At 37.2% G+C, this 21220-nt stretch overlaps 1 protein-coding gene across 1 annotated transcript in view; it reads left to right on the top strand.

Moving 5' to 3' along the window:
• LOC126100892 (armadillo repeat-containing protein 2) overlaps window positions 1-21220 on the top strand; it is a 169328-nt gene that overhangs the window by 22944 nt on the left and 125164 nt on the right. Inside the window, exons 5-8 of the mRNA XM_049911559.1 lie at window positions 1935-2376; window positions 12489-12673; window positions 12756-12858; window positions 15697-15869. Of these exons, the coding sequence (XP_049767516.1) occupies window positions 1935-2376; window positions 12489-12673; window positions 12756-12858; window positions 15697-15869 (903 nt within the window). The remainder of the gene's footprint in view (window positions 1-1934; window positions 2377-12488; window positions 12674-12755; window positions 12859-15696; window positions 15870-21220) is intronic.

Raw genomic sequence — 21220 nt, 5'->3', positions numbered from 1 at the left:
TGTCTTTTGTGAATCACAATAAAATTCATCAGAGGGGGGTTCTCTTTGAATGTAAACTTTTACACCACAGATGTTTTGATTATTAAAATTTTCTGCCTTTTTTAAGTCATGTTTGTATGGACTTTCTATGTAAATGTAGTGTTTCCATCTCTCCAGACGGCATTTTCACAAGGGGATCATGACTTTGATTCACTGCCCACAGTAGCTTGCTGCTGATGTAGCTGGAGGACATATTAGTCAGCTTTGTTATGGCATTGTCATTTATCATGGTTTGGCTAAATGAGGCATTGGAACAACTAGATCAAATTTTCTCCTGCCCAAATTGCAGAGTCATTTAAAGCAATTTGTTTTATGTAGAGATTAATGGGGTAATGCGGAAAGTTCCTTAAGCCTAGTGGTGGCAAATTTCGTTTGGAAAAATTTGAATAACAGACACTGAGAATTGCTGTTAGAAAGCTGACTACCTGGTTTTGTTATGTGGATGATAGATTTTTACTGTGGACACATAAAATGGAGCTATGTTTTTTTCACAAATACTTGAATTACACTGAACTGAAACAATTCACCATGGGGGAGAAGTTAAAAGGGAGAGTATATTTTTGGCTTTGTTAGTTTTCAAGAAAAGAGAAGGTAGCTAGGACGTCAGTGTGAATCAAAAAGCAGCATAACTGACTGTTACTCACTTTGATATTCAAATCACAGTCTGTGACTGCCCTTTGTTAATCATGTGGCTGACTATATAGGATAGAACTTTGAAAAACAACCATCACTGTGGTACACAAAACATAAAGTAAGATATACATATGTTTAAAGTCAACCTAGATATCTGCCAGCCATTAGAAAAAAAGAAATTTACAGAATACATGTAGTTTTGTATGCAGTAGCATGTTGGTACTCCTAACGGAATGGTGAAAAAGTAAAGAAATATGTATTAAGGCAATTCTTGAAGAAAAGAAACAGGCAGAGCAACTGCAGACATGAGTCTACAAGATTCAGTTTTATAAGACCCAAGTTCTAGTAGCCGTGAGTAGATAACTTATAGACTGTACAGAGAGACAGTTGATATTACTAAACACAACAATAATTTGAACTGGAAAGAGGAAGATGGTTGAGCTCCATAACATCTCTCTTACATTGTGAAGAAAAAGTGCAGCAACCTCAGACCATGGGATGTTAGAGGTAGTGTTGGGAAAAAAATTTAGCCTTTTGCTCTAAAATTTCAATAATATGCAATGGCACACACTGTCACAGATGTAGCTCACTATGAAATTTCATTTCAGTCAGCAATGAGGACATGTGTGCAGAAATCAAATTCATGATCCTCTGAAAATATATTATCTGCAGACAAAGACAAAACAATGGATTTACATAGATAGTACATTTGGCCACTATTAAATAGCACAGAAAATTTTAATAATTATGACATGGGATACTTTTTATTGTACCCTATATTTAATTAATCATAACAAGACGTGGAGCTCGTAATATCTTCAGACTGTGAAAGTTTTTTCGTGACAAGGTTTGTAACATTTTTCTTATTATATACCTAATCTATATCAAACATTTTATCAACCAAAGAAATCATTGGATTTAGGCTTTCCTGCTGAGGTTGTTGCACAAAAAATCACCAAATGAATTTCTGCAGAAACTTCGAGAAATTTTTCTAGGTGACTCCCCCATAGTAACCAGTTCCTATGTATGTGACTCAATAGTATAGTCTCTACAGTGTTACAGGAGAACGTTATATGCCAAAATTATTACATAAATTAGTGGAATTTTCAACTACTGGGATGGTGTTGAAATTATTCTGCTAAATTCACTTAATACAGGCTAAGTATTTGATAGGGACAGTTGCACAATGTTCCATCAGACTTTGTGAAGTATTGGTTATGTGGCAGTCATTGTTCATTCCATTTATTTATTTTGTTTTGTAGGAACTCCAGACACCTGTCACTCAACATCTTAGGGGGAAGCAAGAGTTGGAAGAAACAGAATTTGGAGATTCAAAAAAAGAAACAGCGTTGTCTGATGTGAATAAAAATAAAACAGTAAATACCATTAGTGGCAGTGATATAAATAACAGTAGTGGTATTTCTGTTCCTACATCTCCTATCAAAACAGACTCAGTTAGTGTTGCGAAATGTGAAGTGGAAGAAAAAGTTGTGACTTCAGGAATCCCTGTTACAAAGCCAGCAACCTGGAAACCACCCAATTACAAATCTGCTAGACCATTCAGTGTACATTCAGGCAAAAAGTCTAAGGCAATTGAAGATCCTATCCTTGATCCAATCTACAAGGCCCTTAAGGAGAATCTGCCTCCTGAACGTAATGCTGTCAGTGCTGCAGTGGAAACGCTCATCCTTCTTGCCAAGCAAGGTGAGTTGTTTTCAATACATTTTTATGTTATGATGTACCCAGACATTACCTGTAGTATCCAAATATTTCTTTAAGTTTCCTTGGCTGAAGTTCTTCAGTATAATGTATGTTAACATCTCAAGAAAACACGCATCATCATCAAAAGGATTTTTTGCCTCTCTAATTTTCTGTTCACATTTTTAGCTTTTGCTGTGATTGAAACAGATCTTATTGGCTTTTTATGATGTCCTTGTTCATATAAGTATGTATCACTATTTCATTACCAATGTAACCATAAGGAAAGTTCAAACTTCTGTCAGTATTTGCAGTTAATATCAAAACAAGATTAGCAGAAGAGATCTAAAAAAGAATTATAACAATAAAATAATGCTTCCTTAGAAATGTATTGCACTAGAAGGGGCTATAACTGACCATAATTAGTGCTCTACCTGATTTTCTATTCATTTTATACCTTGATCACTGTGTACTGCATGTAAACTTACTGAGGCAATGGACAGTTATGTATTTTATAGAACAAAGAAAAAGTTACATATTGCCACAAAGATTCAGCTCCTCATTAATTCATTAATTGTGTTTGGATACCGGTATACCACCATGAAGGACACTAGGCATGTTGGTGAATACCTTATGAAGTGGTATCCCTCCTCCCCTTCCCTCTCCATCACCACTGTAAATCAGTCTCCTGACTAGTTTGATCTAGTTTTCCAGTATTTCCTCTTCTGATACAGGCCCTTCATCCCAAGACTAATACTTGCCCCTAATGTCCTCAATTAATTCTAGAATATATTCCAGTCCCTGTCTCTCCCAACAATTTTTCCAATCCATGGCTTTTTCTTCTAGTTAATATTATCACACAGTTTTCTTCCTGGCAGTTCTGCTCAGAACCTCCTCATTTCTTATATCTTCTGTCAATTTAATATTCAGCATTCATTTATGATTCCATATCTCAAATACATTGATTCTCTTTTCTTTTCCACTTTTGCCACAACTCCAAACTCACATTTGTATAACTCTGTGCTCCATACATAAATTCATTTTCTCAAATTAAGGCCTGTGTTGGATACTAGACAACTTATTTTCTTTTCTTGTCTGCTTCTTGCATCGTTTGTTATTTTGCTTACAAGCTAGCAGAATTGCTTTAGCTTGTCTGATTTGTGGTCCCCAGTTTTCATGTTAGTTTGTTGCTGATCTCAGTCCATATTCTGTGCTCAGTATACTGTTCATTCCATTCACCAGGTCATGTAATTCTTCCTCACTTTCACAGAGCGTAGCTATGTCATCAGCACATCTTATTGATATCCTTTCACCTTAAATTACAGCCTATGCCTGAAACTTTTTATTCCCATTATTGCTTCTTCAGTATGCTAGTTGAACAGTAAAGGATAATGACTGCAATTCTGCTTTTCATCCTTTTTAATCAAAGCAGCTCTCGATCTTCCATCATTACTATTCCATTTTGTTTCATTTAGACCCATCTTTCCCTATAGCAGCAAATACCTACTTCTCTGGGGATTTCTAATATCTCAAAGACTTTACATCTTCAAATGATCTTTCTAAGTAAACATGTCCTTTGAAAGTGTCTTGATTTTTCTTAAGTCTTGCTTCAGTTACCAAGTGTAATGTCAGAACTGCCTCTATGGTGTCTTTTCCATTACTAAAGCCAACCTCATTGTCATCTAACATGTTTAATTTTCTTTACAATCTCTTGTATTATTATTCTGGTCAGAAACTTGGATAAATAAGCTTTCAAACTCTTGCATTTATCTTCCCATGCTGCCTTCATTGAATTGCTAATCTGTTTTTATGAACACACAACAAAGCCTGTTTCATATGAATTGTCAGCAACAAATGTATTTGATTCTACCGGAGCATAAATTACAACAAACTTAATAGATAAGTAATAATTCTTGAGGATGATACCTACTATATTCTGCATGAACACAGATAAATTTAAAAGTAACATAGTATCCCACATTGGTAATGATGATTCACAAACCCAGAATAAAAATATATAAATAAGTTATGGAAACAGCCGCTAACTACAGATGCTTTTAATTATGATTTTTTTTTAGTTTATTTGGGTTTAAAATTTCTTGCCTGTAACTGAGTGTGTTTTATTAACCAAAATTGCGCAGAAATAAAGGCATTGTACCCTAAACAAGGACTCAAGTCTATAGTTATATTACCTTTTAAATTGTTTAAAGTGGCTACATGTATATAGTTTATTAGAAATTTGAACAGTATTAACCCTTTGACTGCTAAAAATGTGCTAGCTGCATTCCATAGAGACTGCGGCTTTTTTGTTGCCCATGTACTCCTGCCCGCACTGGGGGATTGAGTTCCGGTCACTACCTGTGAACTGATTTTGCTGCACGGTCTGTTCTCTTGTGCTGAATATCCTGGAGCACTTCGCATGATGAATTTGTGTGCTGCTGTGTGTTTTGCCACCTTAAGTACAAAACACAATAAACTCTTGACTACCGTATTTACTCGAATCTAAGCCGCACTTTTTTTCCGGTTTTTGTAATCCAAAAAAACCGCCTGCGGCTTACAATCGAGTGCAAAGTAAACGGAAGTTCTGTAAAATGTTGATAGGTGCCGCCACAACTAACTTCTGCCGTCAAATATATGTAACGCTACATAGGCATGCTTTGCAGGTGCAAAGATAAATACTGGTGCCAAAACCTCTGCGTCAGTAAATAAATTTAAAAAAAAGGTAGAAGACGAGCTTTTTTCTCCGCCCCGAGTTTCGACCACTACATTTTCATACATTATCCAACGAAGTAAATACAAATTCCGTATTGTTCATCTTCGGATGTAGCAGCCTTTCAATGTACTACGAAAATCCGACTGGCAAGACTGTTTGGGATGTAGGTCAATATGGCCAACTCTATGTTCTGAATTTTTTCCTACCTGTGACAAGAGATGGTTGCTAATAGGAACTTTTATGAATTGTGAATCACATGCAGTATTCTCTTCACCATAAGAATAATACGAATATAAACATATTGCCACATATTCTTTCGTGTTTGCTGCTATTTCATTTAAATCCTGTCTGCCTAATAAACCATGAAACTAAAGTGAGACAACGGCAAACGCGGAAGAATATACATACCATGCCATGTTTATATTCGTATTATTCTAACGCCGAATAGTGATACAGTCAGGAATGAAGCTTGACAACTGACTATATTTTTAAATCTAAGATGACTCTAGTTTCTGTGCAGAATGTAATGTACTGAAGTGGGTCTGCAAAGATTTTCAAACAGGGAAAAATTTTCGCTAAACTCTCCTTCACAACATCTTCTGTCACACGCAGTCTGTTGTTTGGTTCTTGTTGATCATTATCAAAGAAAGCAGCAGTGTAAGTTACAACAAATAGCAGTCTCTTGCCATTGTTTCGCTAATGAGATGATTCCTCGCTTTTTTTTAAATTGGAAGTGGCGGTAGCGCGCACAAAAGCAAGCCATGCTGCGAGCGGCGACAGGTCATAAACATTCATTATCAAAATGCGACAAACAATGCATGACACAGTACAATAATGCATTTTCAGCTTAGAGTGACGTAAACACCTATAACAAAGAGAACAGCACTTATCAGATCAAAGCAATGGCTACCTGGTAAAGTTTAACTGCTAAGCTTATGACTCGAACCAAACTACTGTAGCTGTATCATCATTCATTCGACCTATATTGTGTCTCATATTACAATGGACCAACTTTGTTTCTATTTGGAGGTGCAGCCTAAAACTTTTCTCTCCCCTTGAATTTCGAGTCTCAAATTTCAGGTGCGGCTTAGATTCGGGAAATGTTTTTTTCCTTGATTTCGAGTCTCATTTTTCAGGTGCGGCTTAGATTCGAGTGCGGCTTAGATTCGAGTAAATACGGTATACAGCGTAATGTGATGGAAGGTCAAACAGAGTAACAAAGAAGCTGGATAGGTCTGACAAGGGAATGGTCAGACTTGTCATGTCGAAACCTGTGTTGCTTTTTTTACCACTGTGAGTTAACAGTGCAAGAAGTCTGTATGCAGAATTTTAGCTGCTGACATGACCTGGAAGTCTGTAAACAATTTGATGAAGTAAGACATTATTGTCGCATGGTTTCCGCGCTTATAACTGCCTCTTGTACAACCCTGACCTCTCTCGCTACGTTATACCAACGCCATCTAGGGACAAGGTGGCGTTAGCTACGCGCCGCTCTCTTGCCACAGCGGTGAGAGAGCTGATTCCCCCAGTGAAAGCGATCGTATGATAATTAAACATTCGTTGACAAATATGGCTGATATGTTATCTACGACATTCTTTCCAAATAGCTATGAAATAGACACAAATAAATATACGGTTTAGAACACGTCCAAATTTTATTTCTTGTAATTACCGCAAAAATGCGAAACATTGATACAATGTTCAAAACATAGGTTTTTTGTGCACCAAGAACATACAAGCAAAGACGACATATGACAGCCCTGCAAATCACAGATGTTGTTAGATGTCCGTAGACAAAACTGGACTGTTGTTAGGAATGAATCAGGCCTAATATCAGCATATTTCGAGGAGTGCCACGCATATTTAATAAAATTCTGAAATCGTGGGGAGGAAAATTGATAATGTACTACTGATTGCAGCTTGAGAATATTGTCACGGTGATAGACAGGAAATTGCAGTGATCAGCACACAATAATTTTCTCTGTTAGTTTTCTGTAAAAAGCCTTCCACTGGCGGAAAAATTCTCTGTCTAAAGGTTGAATTACGTTCGTCGTGCCGGGTGGAATCTGAAGTATCTCTACTTCTTTGTCAGGGTGGGCTCGAAATGCAGCTTTTAATGATTCAGACCTTTTATGACCTGACCACGAATCTAGAAGGAGAAGAGATTTGTTCCCGCAGAACGGAAGAAAAGCATGACGCATGAGAAGTGTAACGTTTTAATTTCCCATTTTTCAAGACTTCGATGCGTCTACTACAAGATTGTTTGCGTAGAACATTGTTCTTTTGACACGTGGTCAAAAAACGTCCAGTTGGTTCTTGAAGACACACATATAGTTTAGGCAGCAATGAACCATCCAAACTAATTATGGGCATTATAGTGTATGAATGGGTGAGCGCAGTCGTGGACTGTGCAATCGCCTCAATATGTTTTTCTCTTTTGAATGGCAGTGTTCTCTTCACACACATTTCTTTTTGAAAACCTGACTGATCTGCATTGTACACGTATGATTCACTAAAACTAGTGATCTTATTTTTTGCATTCATAAGAAAAGCTTCTATCATTTCGATTTGTGTCACTTCATTTTCCGACCTGTTTCTCGATACAAATTTTCTTATTTTTCTTCCCACAATTTTATGTGATCTTTTGAAGCGACTAATCCAACTTTGAGAAGCTGTAAATTCTTTAGCGCCTATCGCTTTGTCAATCTCTAACGCCCAATCACGCAAAGTTGTATTGCTCACACCAAATGACTGTTGTCTGGCATCGGTAAATAGCTCAAAAAGTCGCGCATTTATCTCCGTCGCAATTTCCAGTCGACTATTACGTCGTCGAGCGACTTGCTTTTTCCATCTATACAATTCACGTTCAGAACGGACAAAGCGATACTTATTTTGAACAGTACTGACACGTAGGCGTTTCTTACCACTTTCGTTCAACCAATACGTCACCACTTTTTCTTTGTCTGATAAGGTAATTGTAGTTGCTGGTGTTACTTTCGGAGATAATTGATGATGGTATGTGGCACTATCACTCGAAGAGTCTTCATCAGTGCAACTTTCGTCGGTGTCTTCGCCGTCTGTAGAGTCACAGTCTGCAATATCGAGTGTTCCAGTTGATTCTAGCCACATTTCTGCGCCATTTACATGCTCGTCTAGAAGTTTAACAACCATGTCGCACAACACATAGTCTTCACGCGTGTTTTCTGTTGATTGCTTCATTTGGCGTCTGTGGTATATCTCCATGGCAAGCAGCAAACCATTTACAAGGTTCGCCATCACCTGTGAGGGGAGATTGAATGTTCACCGTAAAGTGGCTTGCGGAGTATAGATGAACATGTACAGAACATCTTTCATATCTCTAACCAGTTTCAGGACGGTATGTTTCGAAATACGTACCAGAAATTAAAAGGACGTGCATGCCACAGAAACGAATATTCGTTTCCCCTTTCCACCAAAACCTTGCAGCAATATTCCTCTTTAGTGAACGCCGCGATAAGACGGCCGTTCTTCCCGACCATGCGCACAACGCTCGCGACTCGCCATTTCCAGGGGTGGCCAGCCGTCACTGCAAGCGCCAAGCAGGAAACACAGCCATGTTCGTGTTTTTTTTTTAGGTGACTTCCAGTTCATGTCAGCAGCTACAATTTTGCATACGGACCTTTTGCACAGTTAAATAACAGTGCTAAAAAAATCAATACAAGTTTCGGCATGACAAGTCTGACCATTCCCTTGTGAGTGCAATAAATTCTCTCTTCCAATGCCCTTTTTAATACCAAAACCTGTTTTTTATAAACATTTCCTGGGTTTTATGTAATACATACCCCTCATTTTGGACTCTTTAATTGAATCACAAAGGACCACACAAAACAACAATTTAACAATGTACACTGTTTGGACATTTGAAGAAACAAAGACCACAGCATGGACCTGCTCTCTATGTGTGTTCATTGTTGTTTGTGAATTGCTGGAAAAGGGTTTCTAAGTATCATTATTCAGTTTCAACGATACAGTGTGTGTCTCATGATTGTGACTGCAGATGTGTTAGAAACACAAAAGGTGCACAAAGCATTTTTAAAGGGTACTCAGAATTGTAGCCAGACCTAGTTGCTAAGCCTTTGGAAGATAAATAAATTAATCCTAATTTTCCAGGGAGAAGTATTATTAGGATGTTAATTAAATAGGCCAGATAGTAGAAGGGCTGGATAATGATGAGGTGGATAGACAGGAGTCTACTGTCAACACGGTTACTCAGGTTCTTGAGTTTAAAACTGCTCTAGAAATCAATCACTGCACAGACAAACACAGGTATGTCAATTTGTTTCACACTTAATAATTACACCTGTCCTGGAGTTATTAGCAGGGAACTAAAGTCCTGTGATGAAAGTGAAGTATCACTTTCATTTCATCAAAGTAACCTAGTGTTCTTTATATTTACTCTAACATAAACCTGTCATATTCACAACTGTAATAACTCAAAGCAAGGATGACTCTATCAGTGACATCACTCTAATGTGTCGTCAGTCATGGAGAACCAAGGTAACAACTTTCTTGCTCTAGATTTGTTTTTTCCATTCAAAAATTGTTAGCGATGCAATTGAGCGAACCTGTGGGCCACTAAATGAAACACTTACCATCCAATTTTAAGAAAACTATTTCTCAAAAAGTTTGATTTTTTTTCATGTCTTACAGTGTGATGCCTTTGATCAATAAACGACTGAATTTTGTTTTGTTATTCATCTTAATTACTACACTGCTTGCAATGAATTAAAGCATTGCAAAATATTTTAAGATTTTTGCAGAAGTAAAAACACATTGTGTAGACTTTGCTTATGGTTCATTTTACATCCTTGATTGCAGTTATTAAATGTAGCTAACATATCAAAATTGAGAGCAGAGCAATATATGTCACCATTCTCAAGATATTGGTTCTTGTACCAACAGAAGGGTCGCATGGATTGCACCCAGTGTTCTTTCCATGCAAAACATGCATCATGTGGTTGTAAAAACTGCCATATTTCATAAATGATTCAAGATACTGAAACAAGGTTTTTTGATAGCATGCTAAGAGGTGTGTATACTGCTGTATGATTAATACTCAAAACATTATTATGTATCATGAGAAAGAGGCATAACTATATTTTTTTATGAAAAGAAGTACTTCTCTTAATAGCTAGTCAAAAAAGAATATAGTGGCATTGAACACATTAAAATTTATAGTATCCTATGTGAGATTCTCAACTTTAATTGAAACCTGTTTGTTGTCACATCAAAAGTTGTAATCGCTAACTAACTATTTGTTTTAATCATTTCAGTTCCAACCTAGATCTTTTTTTATTTACAACATTTGCAATGCATTAATGGTATCAGCTTGCAAACTAGTCTCTCTAGCAACACTATTGCAGTGGTTTTTATATGGAGGCATCTGATACTCTGCTTGTCTCTTTTACCCTGTGACGCTGAGTACCAGGTGTAATTGTCTGTTACTGCCATAATGATTTCTTTCTCCGTCCAACCACAATGAGGTTCCATATTCTCAGTCAGAACTGAAGATGAAAGCTGCAACACAAGTAAGATCATAGCAGCGAACACACACAGGCCAAACAGTGGAAAGCTGCTGAGCACTCAGGTCAGAAATGCAGCTACTGAGCCACTCTGCCTGGCTCCTAAGTACCTTGCCCATTAACATATCCAGAACTCACAAAAACCCGAGTGGCTGGCCATGTTATCATGTCAGGAGTACAAAGACGGCAGCAAGCAGGTGTGCGTATACATTTCTAGAGCATGTGACAGAAGGGTCAAAGGTGCGCTTAAAAGCACCCAGAGCACCTGAAGACAGTAACAGTGGCACACTTTTAACACATCCAGAGCAGTTAAAGTGTTGAGGAATAAATGTTCTGGTATAGCAGTGGAGAATTTCTAAGGTTCTTGGAGACGCCTCTGCAGGTCATGTGTTTTGGATGCATTATGTGATATTTACACATTCTTGTTTCATTATCTCCATGATCAGGCATTTAATGTCATTCTGTCAATCAAACAACTACTTACTTGGAGAATATGTCTGTTACGTGCTACCAGAATTTTTGTATCATACAGCAGCAATGAGACACAGTTTGATTTTGGTTCACATTGCTAGTTTTGAATTTACAAATTCATAATTGAACAGCTTGCATATATTTTTCATGACCTTAGCATAAACAGAAATTAACAGCTTCAAAATATGTGACAATGGTGGTGGAAACTGACATTGTGCTGCTCCAAGAGTCATGTTAAAATGCAGCTTACAGTGACGTGCCCAAACATTGTGTCCATCTGATTGATCCACATATGTGATGCTTTACAGCAGCAATCCTGTATAGCATGGATTTGACAAGTCTTTGGTCAGTTTCTGGAGATATGTGGCACCAGACATCTGTGCACAGGTATAGAAATTGCCATGAATTATGGGCTAGTGGAAATGGCATCCCATAGCGGCCCATGTGTGTTCCATCAGGTCCAAACCAAGTGGCCAAGATATCAACGGGAGTCCACTATTGTGCTTCTCAAACTATTGTAGTATGAATCTAGCCTTGTCACACAAATGGCTACCTTGCCATTGGGGAAGACATCAGTCATGATGGGACTCAGGTGGTCTGCAATCATGGTCACATAGTCCACAGCTATCATGTTCACATAGTCCATAGCTGTCATCAAGCGTTTAGTTATTAGTCAGGTCCCATGCATCACATTTCCATTGATCCATGGTCTAATCTCATTTATCCCGTGCCCACTAAAATTGTAACTGATCACCTTATTTTAATGTGAAAATATGTATGGCTTGTATTCCGTAGAGCCACATGTTCAATTGTCATCACTGAATGGTGAGCTCTGTAACACTTGTGTCTTCATCAGCATTGTATCTGTCATCAGATATACCACAGATCCCTGCCTAATGTGCCTTATAGAGTGGGAAAGTCTCTGATCTCCACAGTCTATGAGGAGGCATAGATGTCCAACACCTTGTCACCTAGTTATGGTTTTACCATGCTCCACTCACTTTCTATAGATGCCCATAACAATAGCAAGTCAACAGGTGACCAACTTTACTGTTTCAGTGATGCTCATTCCCTGGAGCCAGGCCATAACAATCTGCTCTTTGTGAAAGTTCTTATGTCAGTTCACTTCTCCACTCATGATCTGTATTGTCACTAGAGTGATTCCCCATTCATCTCTCCTCCATGTATATACTTTCCTTACTATGTCAAATGCCCTGAATGCCACTAGATAGCATTCAGTCTCATGGGAAGCAGTTGTCATAATGTTATTTCCCATCAGTGTATGTTCTCAGTGTTGGTAGAGAAAAGCAAAGTTATTTATGTTTCTACATATATCAAATATCTTCTTTTGTAATAAAATGTGTTTATTCCAGATGACAATGATGCTGAAGTAATAAGTGTTATGTCAAAGTTGTACGATACTTTGGAAAAAGGAAAGAACACAGGATCCAGTGGTCTTAGTGGAAAACTGAAGTCTCAGATTTTGAAAGCCTTGTACAGGTATATTGAAAGACCCAATGAGATGCTGCTACTGCAGATTGCGAGAGTTATTCTTGCTGTAAGCAATAAAAAACATATTGAACTTTTATAAACAAGTTATTCCCAGTGCCATATTCAGTGTCTTAACACCTCTGTTACAGTTGCGAGTAACAGGTGCCAACTTATCAGGAGTATGTAAACTAATCTTTAAAGTTTCACGCAGTGACAAGAATGACAAGCTTTTCTTGGAAGACAATATTCTTGGTAAGTGAAACACCTCTAGTTAAAAACACATAAAATATGGTTGTGCAGGTAAATCATGTGAAACTATTCAAGAAAAATGAACTTCCACCACTCACCTGTAGCTGGTTGACGTTTGATGTACTGACACATGTAACATCACAAATATTCTATATTCACTATATATAGTCACAGCTGCAAAATACTAACGCAAATTCTTTACAGACGAATGGAAAAACTAGTAGAAGCCGACCTCAGGGAAGATCAGTTTGGATTCCATAGAAATGTTGGAACACGTGAGGCAATACTGACCCTATGACTTAGTGTAGAAGATAGATTAAGGAAAGGCAAACCTACATTTCTAGCATTTGTAGACGTAGAGAAAGCTTTTGACATTGTTGACTGGAATAATCTCTTTAAAATTCTGACGGTGGCAGGGGTAAAATGCATGGAGCGAAAGGCTGTTTACAATTTGTTCAAAAACCAGATGGTGGTTATGAGTCGATGGGCATGAAAGACAAGCAGTGGTTGAGAAGGGAGTATGACAGGGCTGTAGCCTATCCTTGATGTTGTTCAGTCTGTATATTGAGCAAGCAGTGAAGGAGACAAAATAAAAATTTGGAGTAGGAATTAAAATCCAGGGAGAAGAAATAAAAGCCTTGAAGTTTGCCAATGACACTGTAATTCTGTCAGAGACAGCCAAGGACCTGGAAGAGCAGTTGAACAGAATGGACAGTGTCTTGAAAGGATGAACATCAACAGAAGCAAATGGAGGATAATGGCATGTAGTGGAATTAAATCAGGTGATGCAGAGGAAATTAGATTAGGAAATGAGACACTTAAAGTAGTAGATGAGATTTGCTATTTTAAATAACTGATGATGGTCGAAGTAGACTGGCTATGGCAAGGAAAGTGTTTCTGAAGAAGATAAATTTGTTAACATTGTGTATAGATTTAAGTGTCAGGAACTCTTTTCTGAAAGTATTTGTTTGGAGTGTAGCCATGTATGGAGGGGAAACATGGATGACAAATAGTTTAGACAAGAAGAGAATAGAAGCTTTCGAAATGTGGTGCTACAGAAGAATGCTGAAGATTAGATGGGTAGATCACATAACTAATGAGGAGGTACTGAATAGAATCGGGGAGAAGAGGAATCTGTGGCACAACCTGACTAAAAGAAGGGATCGATTGATAGGACACGCCCTGAGGCATCAAGGGATCACCAATTTATTATTGGAGGGAAACGTGGAGGGTAAAAATCGTAGAGGGAGACCAAGATGTCAATACACTAAGCAGATTCAGAAGGATATAGGTTGCAGTAGTTACTCGGAGATGAAGAAGCTTGCACAGGATAGAGTAGTATGGAAAGCTACATCAAACCAGTCTCTGGACTGAAGACTCAACAACAACAGCAGTGTGCTTTATTACAAAGAATCTCATTCTCTTTGTAAACAAATCAACAATTCACATCCATGACACTGTATGTGAGAAAAACTATAGTATCAGTTTAAAAAATCTGTTCCTAGTGCAGAGAGGTGCTAAGTATTGTGGCGTAAAAATTTTCAACTGTCTTCTCACTGAGTTTAAAAGTGTAAGGAATAATCAATCTCTAAACCATACCAGTCTCTCTTGGCTCACTCATTGTATATTGTCAAATGTTAATACAAGCGGCGGCAGGAGAACACACACACAGAAAAAGGTTTAACTTTTACAGGTTTTCGGAGCCAGTGGCTCTTTCTTCTGGCAGAAGAGTTGATGGGTAAGGAAGAGGGGTGAAGGAAAAAGACTGGAAAGATTTAGGAAAAAGGGTACAGCCCAGAGAAGTCACCCAGAACACCGGGTCAGGAGAGACTTTATATTGTCAATAATTCAGTATTTTCATCATTAAATGTTAATACACGTATATCATGTAGATTAGGTATTTCATTCAGTCATTGCATAGTGTAAATATATATTTTTATCATATATATATATATTGCTGAACAAATCACCCTATAGTGTGACAATGGCCTTGCACGCCAAACACTTTCGAATGTATTACCATTGATGAGTGAAGATAATAATTTGTCAATTGTTAATATAAGTAATTCATGTAAATCATGTTATTTTTATTTAGGTCCTGTGTAATGTTTGTAGGTATTTTTATTATTTGTTGAATCTCTGAACTGATTGTTCAGTAGTATGACAAAAACTTTATCATTAAACATGTGTCTATTGAAGAGTGGAGATAATAACCATTTATTTCTTTATTTGTAGTAGCTGTTGAGTAGTAAATTGTAATTTAATCATTGTAAACTCTAGGATGGAATAATAACAATATGGAAAGGACAAATTGCTACTCACCACATAGGCAAGGTGTTGAGTCACTGAGGAGTGTGTGTTTTTCTACTTCAGAAATCGACATGCAAGTCGCTGAAGTAGCGTCAAATCGAAAGACTTGCACCCGGCGAACGGTCTACCCAACGGGAGGCCCTAGCCGCACGACATTTACATTTATTTTACTTCAGAAAAAGGGCTTTCTCCAGAGCTTAAATATTTTAGTGCCCTTTTTAATTTTTCCTGTCTGCAACTCAGTGCCTTATCTATGTGGTGAGTAGCAACTTACCCTTTTCATAAAACTGTAAATTAATATATATGTAAATATATGTATTCATTATGTGAAGACATTCCACATCAGTGGTGAACTTATTGTTGTATGGATCCGTCGAACATCAAAAAAATAAACAAATAAAATGTAAAGGTTTATCTTTTGCTTAACTTGCTACAGCCTGTACAGTGCTGTTGCTTTCTTTTAATTATTTCTTTTAATAAGAATTCTAGCCATATTTTTAAAAAAATTACATCAAAGTACAATCTTCACAGAGTTATTTGTCAATGCACTGGGTTCAGCCAGTCCACTTGAGGATGCTGAAGCCTGTATTTATGGATATGGTGCCTTAAAGTTTTTAACAATGAATCCAGCACTTCTGTCAAGAGTTCTGAACCTTGGTGCATTGGAGCTAATGGTGCTGCATATAAAGATGATTAATTCTGCAGTGAGTAATTTATTACTTGTATATAATATGATCATTTTATGTGTATTAATTCTGATAAATTTCAGTGTAGAAATATGCCAACAGCTGATTCCTCATATTCATTTTCCCCGCTCTACTGACTCTACAAATTTTACTCGCAGGTGCTTCTCATTTTAAGTTTCTCTATTTGTTATGATTGTATTTTTCTATCATCTTTCTCCTCTATTTTAACTCTTTTTTTTTCTGCACATCTGCGTACTGCTTATCTTTATAGAATGTCCTTTCCAGACACCACTGCCTGTTGCATGCTTGTTGCATTCATTTAAACATAATGCAGTACATGGCCCATAGTCCTCCATAAAGAAAATCTCTCTCAAAATTACTCCTTAAGGCAGGCGATATTATAACAAAAATAAAAACAAACTTCAATCTTCTTTGTTCACTCATAACCATTGCCATTGTATCAACAAGTGACCTGTCAGGTCATCCAAAAGTAATAAAAAATAGCATAAATTAAAATGAATCCTGTGGTGTTTTGTGGGAATGATCTCCAATTAAAATAATTCTGAAGTACAAAGTGCAATAAAATGTATTTGCAACCAATGACTGAAACTTTTACTGAAAAAAGAAAACAGGAAATAGTAAATTGAGTGGTAGGTACTATTTCATGTTATTTCATGATGGAATGGAATAGATTAGAATTATTCACCTTTGAGTGCTTTCCATGCAATCAGTATTTGTGTGCAACTGTAATTACAGAAGTGTTTTATGTTGAAACATTAGACTTTACACATTACATTACTCTATTTACAGTAATTAAGCAGTACAGATGTAGTAATTCATTATGTTGGCGGACTAGATTTTACACATTACATATTAATTTGTTTAACATTGCATATTGTGTAATACTGTGTGTTATTATTTTCAGTAGCTTATCACCATAAAAGTATATCTTCTATTATACTACCTTGAAATTGCTTCACTGTGTAGTATACTTAACTTTTAATCCATTTTCCTCTTTTATTTTTTAGTTTATTCATGCACATGGTATGGTCACTTTGTGGGAACTTGTTAAAAACTGTATGCCCAGATGTTTGTAACTATGGTGGATCTTTGTTGTCTACTCAGTAGCATGTCAACTGGATGTACATGTCTTGTGTCAAGCCAGTGTACTGAGTTCCTTATATTAAATTGGTGTATATTGTCCATAGTATAGACCAGGCACTTATATACATATATGTATAGGGTGCTTAAAAAAGTATTGAATATTTTGAGAGGTGGTAGTAGCCACCAAAACAAGGAAAAAATGTCCAATAAACGTAGGCTCTAAAATGCATACCTAAAGAGCTATGAACATTTGTTCTTCTTCAATACTGTGAAAAAAATCTCTTTTATTGCAAGCTCTTTGCTTTGCATACATTAGGAGAAGGTGGTATAGACCAAACCAAAAAAGACACCCAGTAAACACAGGCACTAAAATGCATACTCTGAAAGCTGTGAGCACTTGTTCAATAGAAGTTACGTGTTTCACATAGCATAGATGAACAAGTGCTCATAGCTCTTAAGGTATGCATTTTGGAGCCTACATTTACTCAACATTTTTTCCTTGTTTTGGTCCATACTACCTCCTCCCAAAATATGGAAAGCAATGTGCTTGCAATAGAAGATAAATGTTTCATAGTATCTTGAAGATGAACAAATGCTCTTAGCTCGCACCCATGTTTATTGGACTTTTTTCACTGTTGTGGTGGATCGTATATGGAGTGGGGGAAAGGAATGAAAGAGGAAGTCACCTGGTAGAAGTTTGCACAGAGCATAATTTAATCATCGCTAACACATGGTTTAAGAATCATCAAAGAAGGTTGTAAACATGGAAGAGACCTAGAGATAATCTGAAGAGGCCTAAAGACCCTCTAAGGTTTCATATTGATTGTATATGGTATGAGCAAGATTTCAGAATCAAATTTTAAATTGTAAGAAATTTCCAGGGGCAGATATGGAACCTGACCACAATTTATCAGTTATGAACTGTAGATTTAAACTAAAGAAATTGGAAAGAGGAGGAATGTTAAGGACATTCGATCTGGATAAGTTAAAAGAACCACAGGTTGTTGAGAGTTTCAGAGGGAGCATAAGGCAACAGTTGACTAGAACAGGGCAAAGGAATACAATAGAAGATGAATGGGTAGCTTTAAAAGATGAAATAGGGAAGGCAGTAGAGGGTCAAATAGGTACTAGACAAGGCCTAGTAGAAATTCTTGGATAACTCAAGAGATATTGAAATTAATTGATGAAAGAAGAATTTTAAAAATGAAGCAGGCGAAAGAGAATACAAACGTGTAAAAAAATGATATTAACGGGAAGTGCAAATTGGCTAAACAGGAATGGCTAGAGGAGAAATGTAAGGTTCTAGAAGCATATTTCACTAGGGGAAAAATAGACACTACATGCAGGCCTTTGGGGAAAGGGAAGCATATGTATGAATATCAAGAGCTCAGATGGAAAACCGGTCCTAAGTAAAGAAGGGAAAGCTGAAAAGTTGAAGGAGTGTATAGAGGGTCTATACAAGGTAATTGAACTTGAAGACAATATTATAGAAGTAGACGTAGATGAAGATAAGATGAGAGATATTCTACTGCAAAAAGAATTTGACAGAGCTCTGAAAGATCTAAATTGGAACAATGCCATGGTGGTAGACAATATTCTGTTAGAACCACTGATAGCCAATCATGACAGAACTCTTCCATCTGGTGAGCAAAATGTGTGAAACAGGCAAAATACCCTCAGACTTCAAGAATAATGTAGTAATTCCAGTTCCAAAGACAGCAGTTGCTGACTGGCATGAAAATTACCAAACTATGAGTTTAATAAGTCATGGCTCAAAAATACTAACATAAATTCCTCACAGAAGAATGGAGAAACTGTTGAAGCCAACCACGGGGAAGATCAGTTTTGATTCCAGAGGATTGTAGGAACACGTGAGGCAATACTTATTGTACAACTTATCGTAGAAGATAGGTTAAGGAAAGACAAACCTAAGTTTATAGCATTTGTAGACTTAGAGAAATCATTTGGCAGTGTTGACTGGAATACTCTCTTTGAAATTCTGAAGGTAGCAGAAGTAAATCACAGGGAGTGAAAGGCTGTTTACAATTTGTACAGAAACCAGATGACAGTTATAAGAATTGAGGGGCATGAAAGGAAACAGTGGTTGAGAAGGGAGGGAGAAAGGGTTGTAGCCTATCCTCGATGTGATTCAATCTGTACACTGAACAAGCAGTAAAGCAAACCAAAGAAAAATTTGGAGTAGGAATTATAGTTCTTACTTACTACTTATCTACTCCATGGGTCTACAGCCCTTGAAGGGTGTTGGCCTGGATCACAATATCCTGCCATTCTGTCTGGTCCATGACTTTCCATCAGCATCCTCTGACACCCAACTTTTTCATGTCTTCATCAAATCCATCCATCCATCTCCTTCTGGGACATCCCTTCCCATCGTCTGCCTCCAGCCTCGCCATCAAAAATCTTCTTACATGTTCTGTCTTCTTCCATTCCGACCACGTGTCCTGCTCACAACAGTCTTCTTATTTTAATGGTATTGAGTTTGTTCATCAAAAAGTTGTTCCAATTCTGCATATGCACAGATGCACCAGCCTTCTTGATTGTATATTGGGCCATATATTTTATGCAGAACCTTTGTCTTCCAACTGCTAAGGACACTTTCCTTGTTTGCAGTCATGGTCCACATCTCAGCACCATACATAACAACTGGTCTTATAATTGTTTTGTAAATGAGGATTTTAGATTTACATGACACAAGCAAGCACCTAAGCACGGGTAGTGTGGCAAAGTAGCATATGTTGCATGCTGCTATTCTAGCTTTCACCTCACTGCTGATGTATTTTGTCTTTGTGATAATTGATCTGAGGTACTTGAAGTCTTTCACCCTGTCAAACTCCTTGTCAGCTTCAGCTATCCTGAGATTTGGTAGGCTTTGCTGGTTGGTCAGTGTCATATATTTGGTCTTTTTGTCATTGACTACCAGGCCATGTTCCCTTGTACATCTCTCCAGTTGTTGATAGGCATTTGCCAGCGCAGCAGTGTTTTGTATGAGTAATGCCACATCGTCTGCAAAGGCTAGATACTGCAGTGAATGATTTAAAATAATTCCTCCTCTATTTAACTCTATCTGACTTATGACTTTTTCTAGGCAGAGGTTGAATAGCAATGAGGAGATACAGTCACCCTTTCTCAATCCCTTCTTTCCTTCCTCTTCTCTGGAGATTTCACCCTGTGTTTTTACTTTACAGTTGGTTTCACTGAGGGTCATCATAGTAAGTTTAACAAGCTTCTTAGGTATTCCAGACTCTTCCATTACATTCCGCAATGCCACTCTTGAGATACTATCATATACTTGTTTAAAATTGATATAAATCTGGTGTATATTCATTTGATGTTCATAACATTTTTAAGTAGTATTCATAATGTGAATATTTGGTCAGTTATTGACCTATTTCTTCTAAGACCACTCTGGTAGTGTTCAGTTCTCTGTTCTACATAGGAAGTAAGCCTCCTAGTTAGGATCTTGGAGAACACTTTATATGTAGTATTTAGCAGGGAGATTCCTTGATTGTTCTGGCCATTTAATTTATCTCCTTCTTTATGTATGGGGCACATAATAGCTGTTTTTCACTCCATTGGCATGCTCTTTCCTGCCAGATGCTCAGTATTACTTTATGTATTGCTTTTCACAGTGCTTCCCCATGATATTTGAGAAGTTCCACTTGGATTTGATCTTCTTCAGGTCCTTATTGCTTTTTAAGGGCTTAATGGTTTGTATCACTTCCTCCAGTGTGTATTCCAATGTTAAGACCTCTGGTCTATAATAACTTATTTCCAACAGTTTTTCTTGTTCTAATACTTGTACTTCTGGGTTCAATAACTCTTGGAAGCATTCTGCCCATCTGTCAAGTATTTTATTACTCACCCCTATCAAATCCCCTTCCTTACTCATAAATATGTCTGTTCTGGCTTGAAACCCACTTTCCTTCTTTAATCTTTTGGTACATGTCACATACATGCTTCTCTTCTGCTAGTTGTTCAGTTTATTCCCATTCGTTCTTTTCTAGCACTCTTTTCTTCTGCCTTCAAACCCTCTTCAGACTTGCTCTAGTTCTTCGCTGAAAAGATGTGTCAGTATTGTTCTTAATCCCCTCTTCTATTTTCGTCTGATAAGCTCTCCATATTTCTTCTAACTTCAGTTTCTTAATGTCAAAAACTCTTTTGTTTTGTGGCCTTTTTGTCTACCCAGTAGTGAGATCCTTTGTCTATACTTAATTCTCACTAGATGATGGTCTGAATTGCATTCA

The sequence above is a fragment of the Schistocerca cancellata genome, chromosome 9 (genome assembly GCF_023864275.1).
Source record: "Schistocerca cancellata isolate TAMUIC-IGC-003103 chromosome 9, iqSchCanc2.1, whole genome shotgun sequence".
Classification (NCBI taxonomy): domain Eukaryota; kingdom Metazoa; phylum Arthropoda; class Insecta; order Orthoptera; family Acrididae; genus Schistocerca; species Schistocerca cancellata.
The sequence above is the reverse complement of the archived record's forward strand: the minus strand, read 5'-3'. Positions and strand labels throughout refer to the sequence as shown.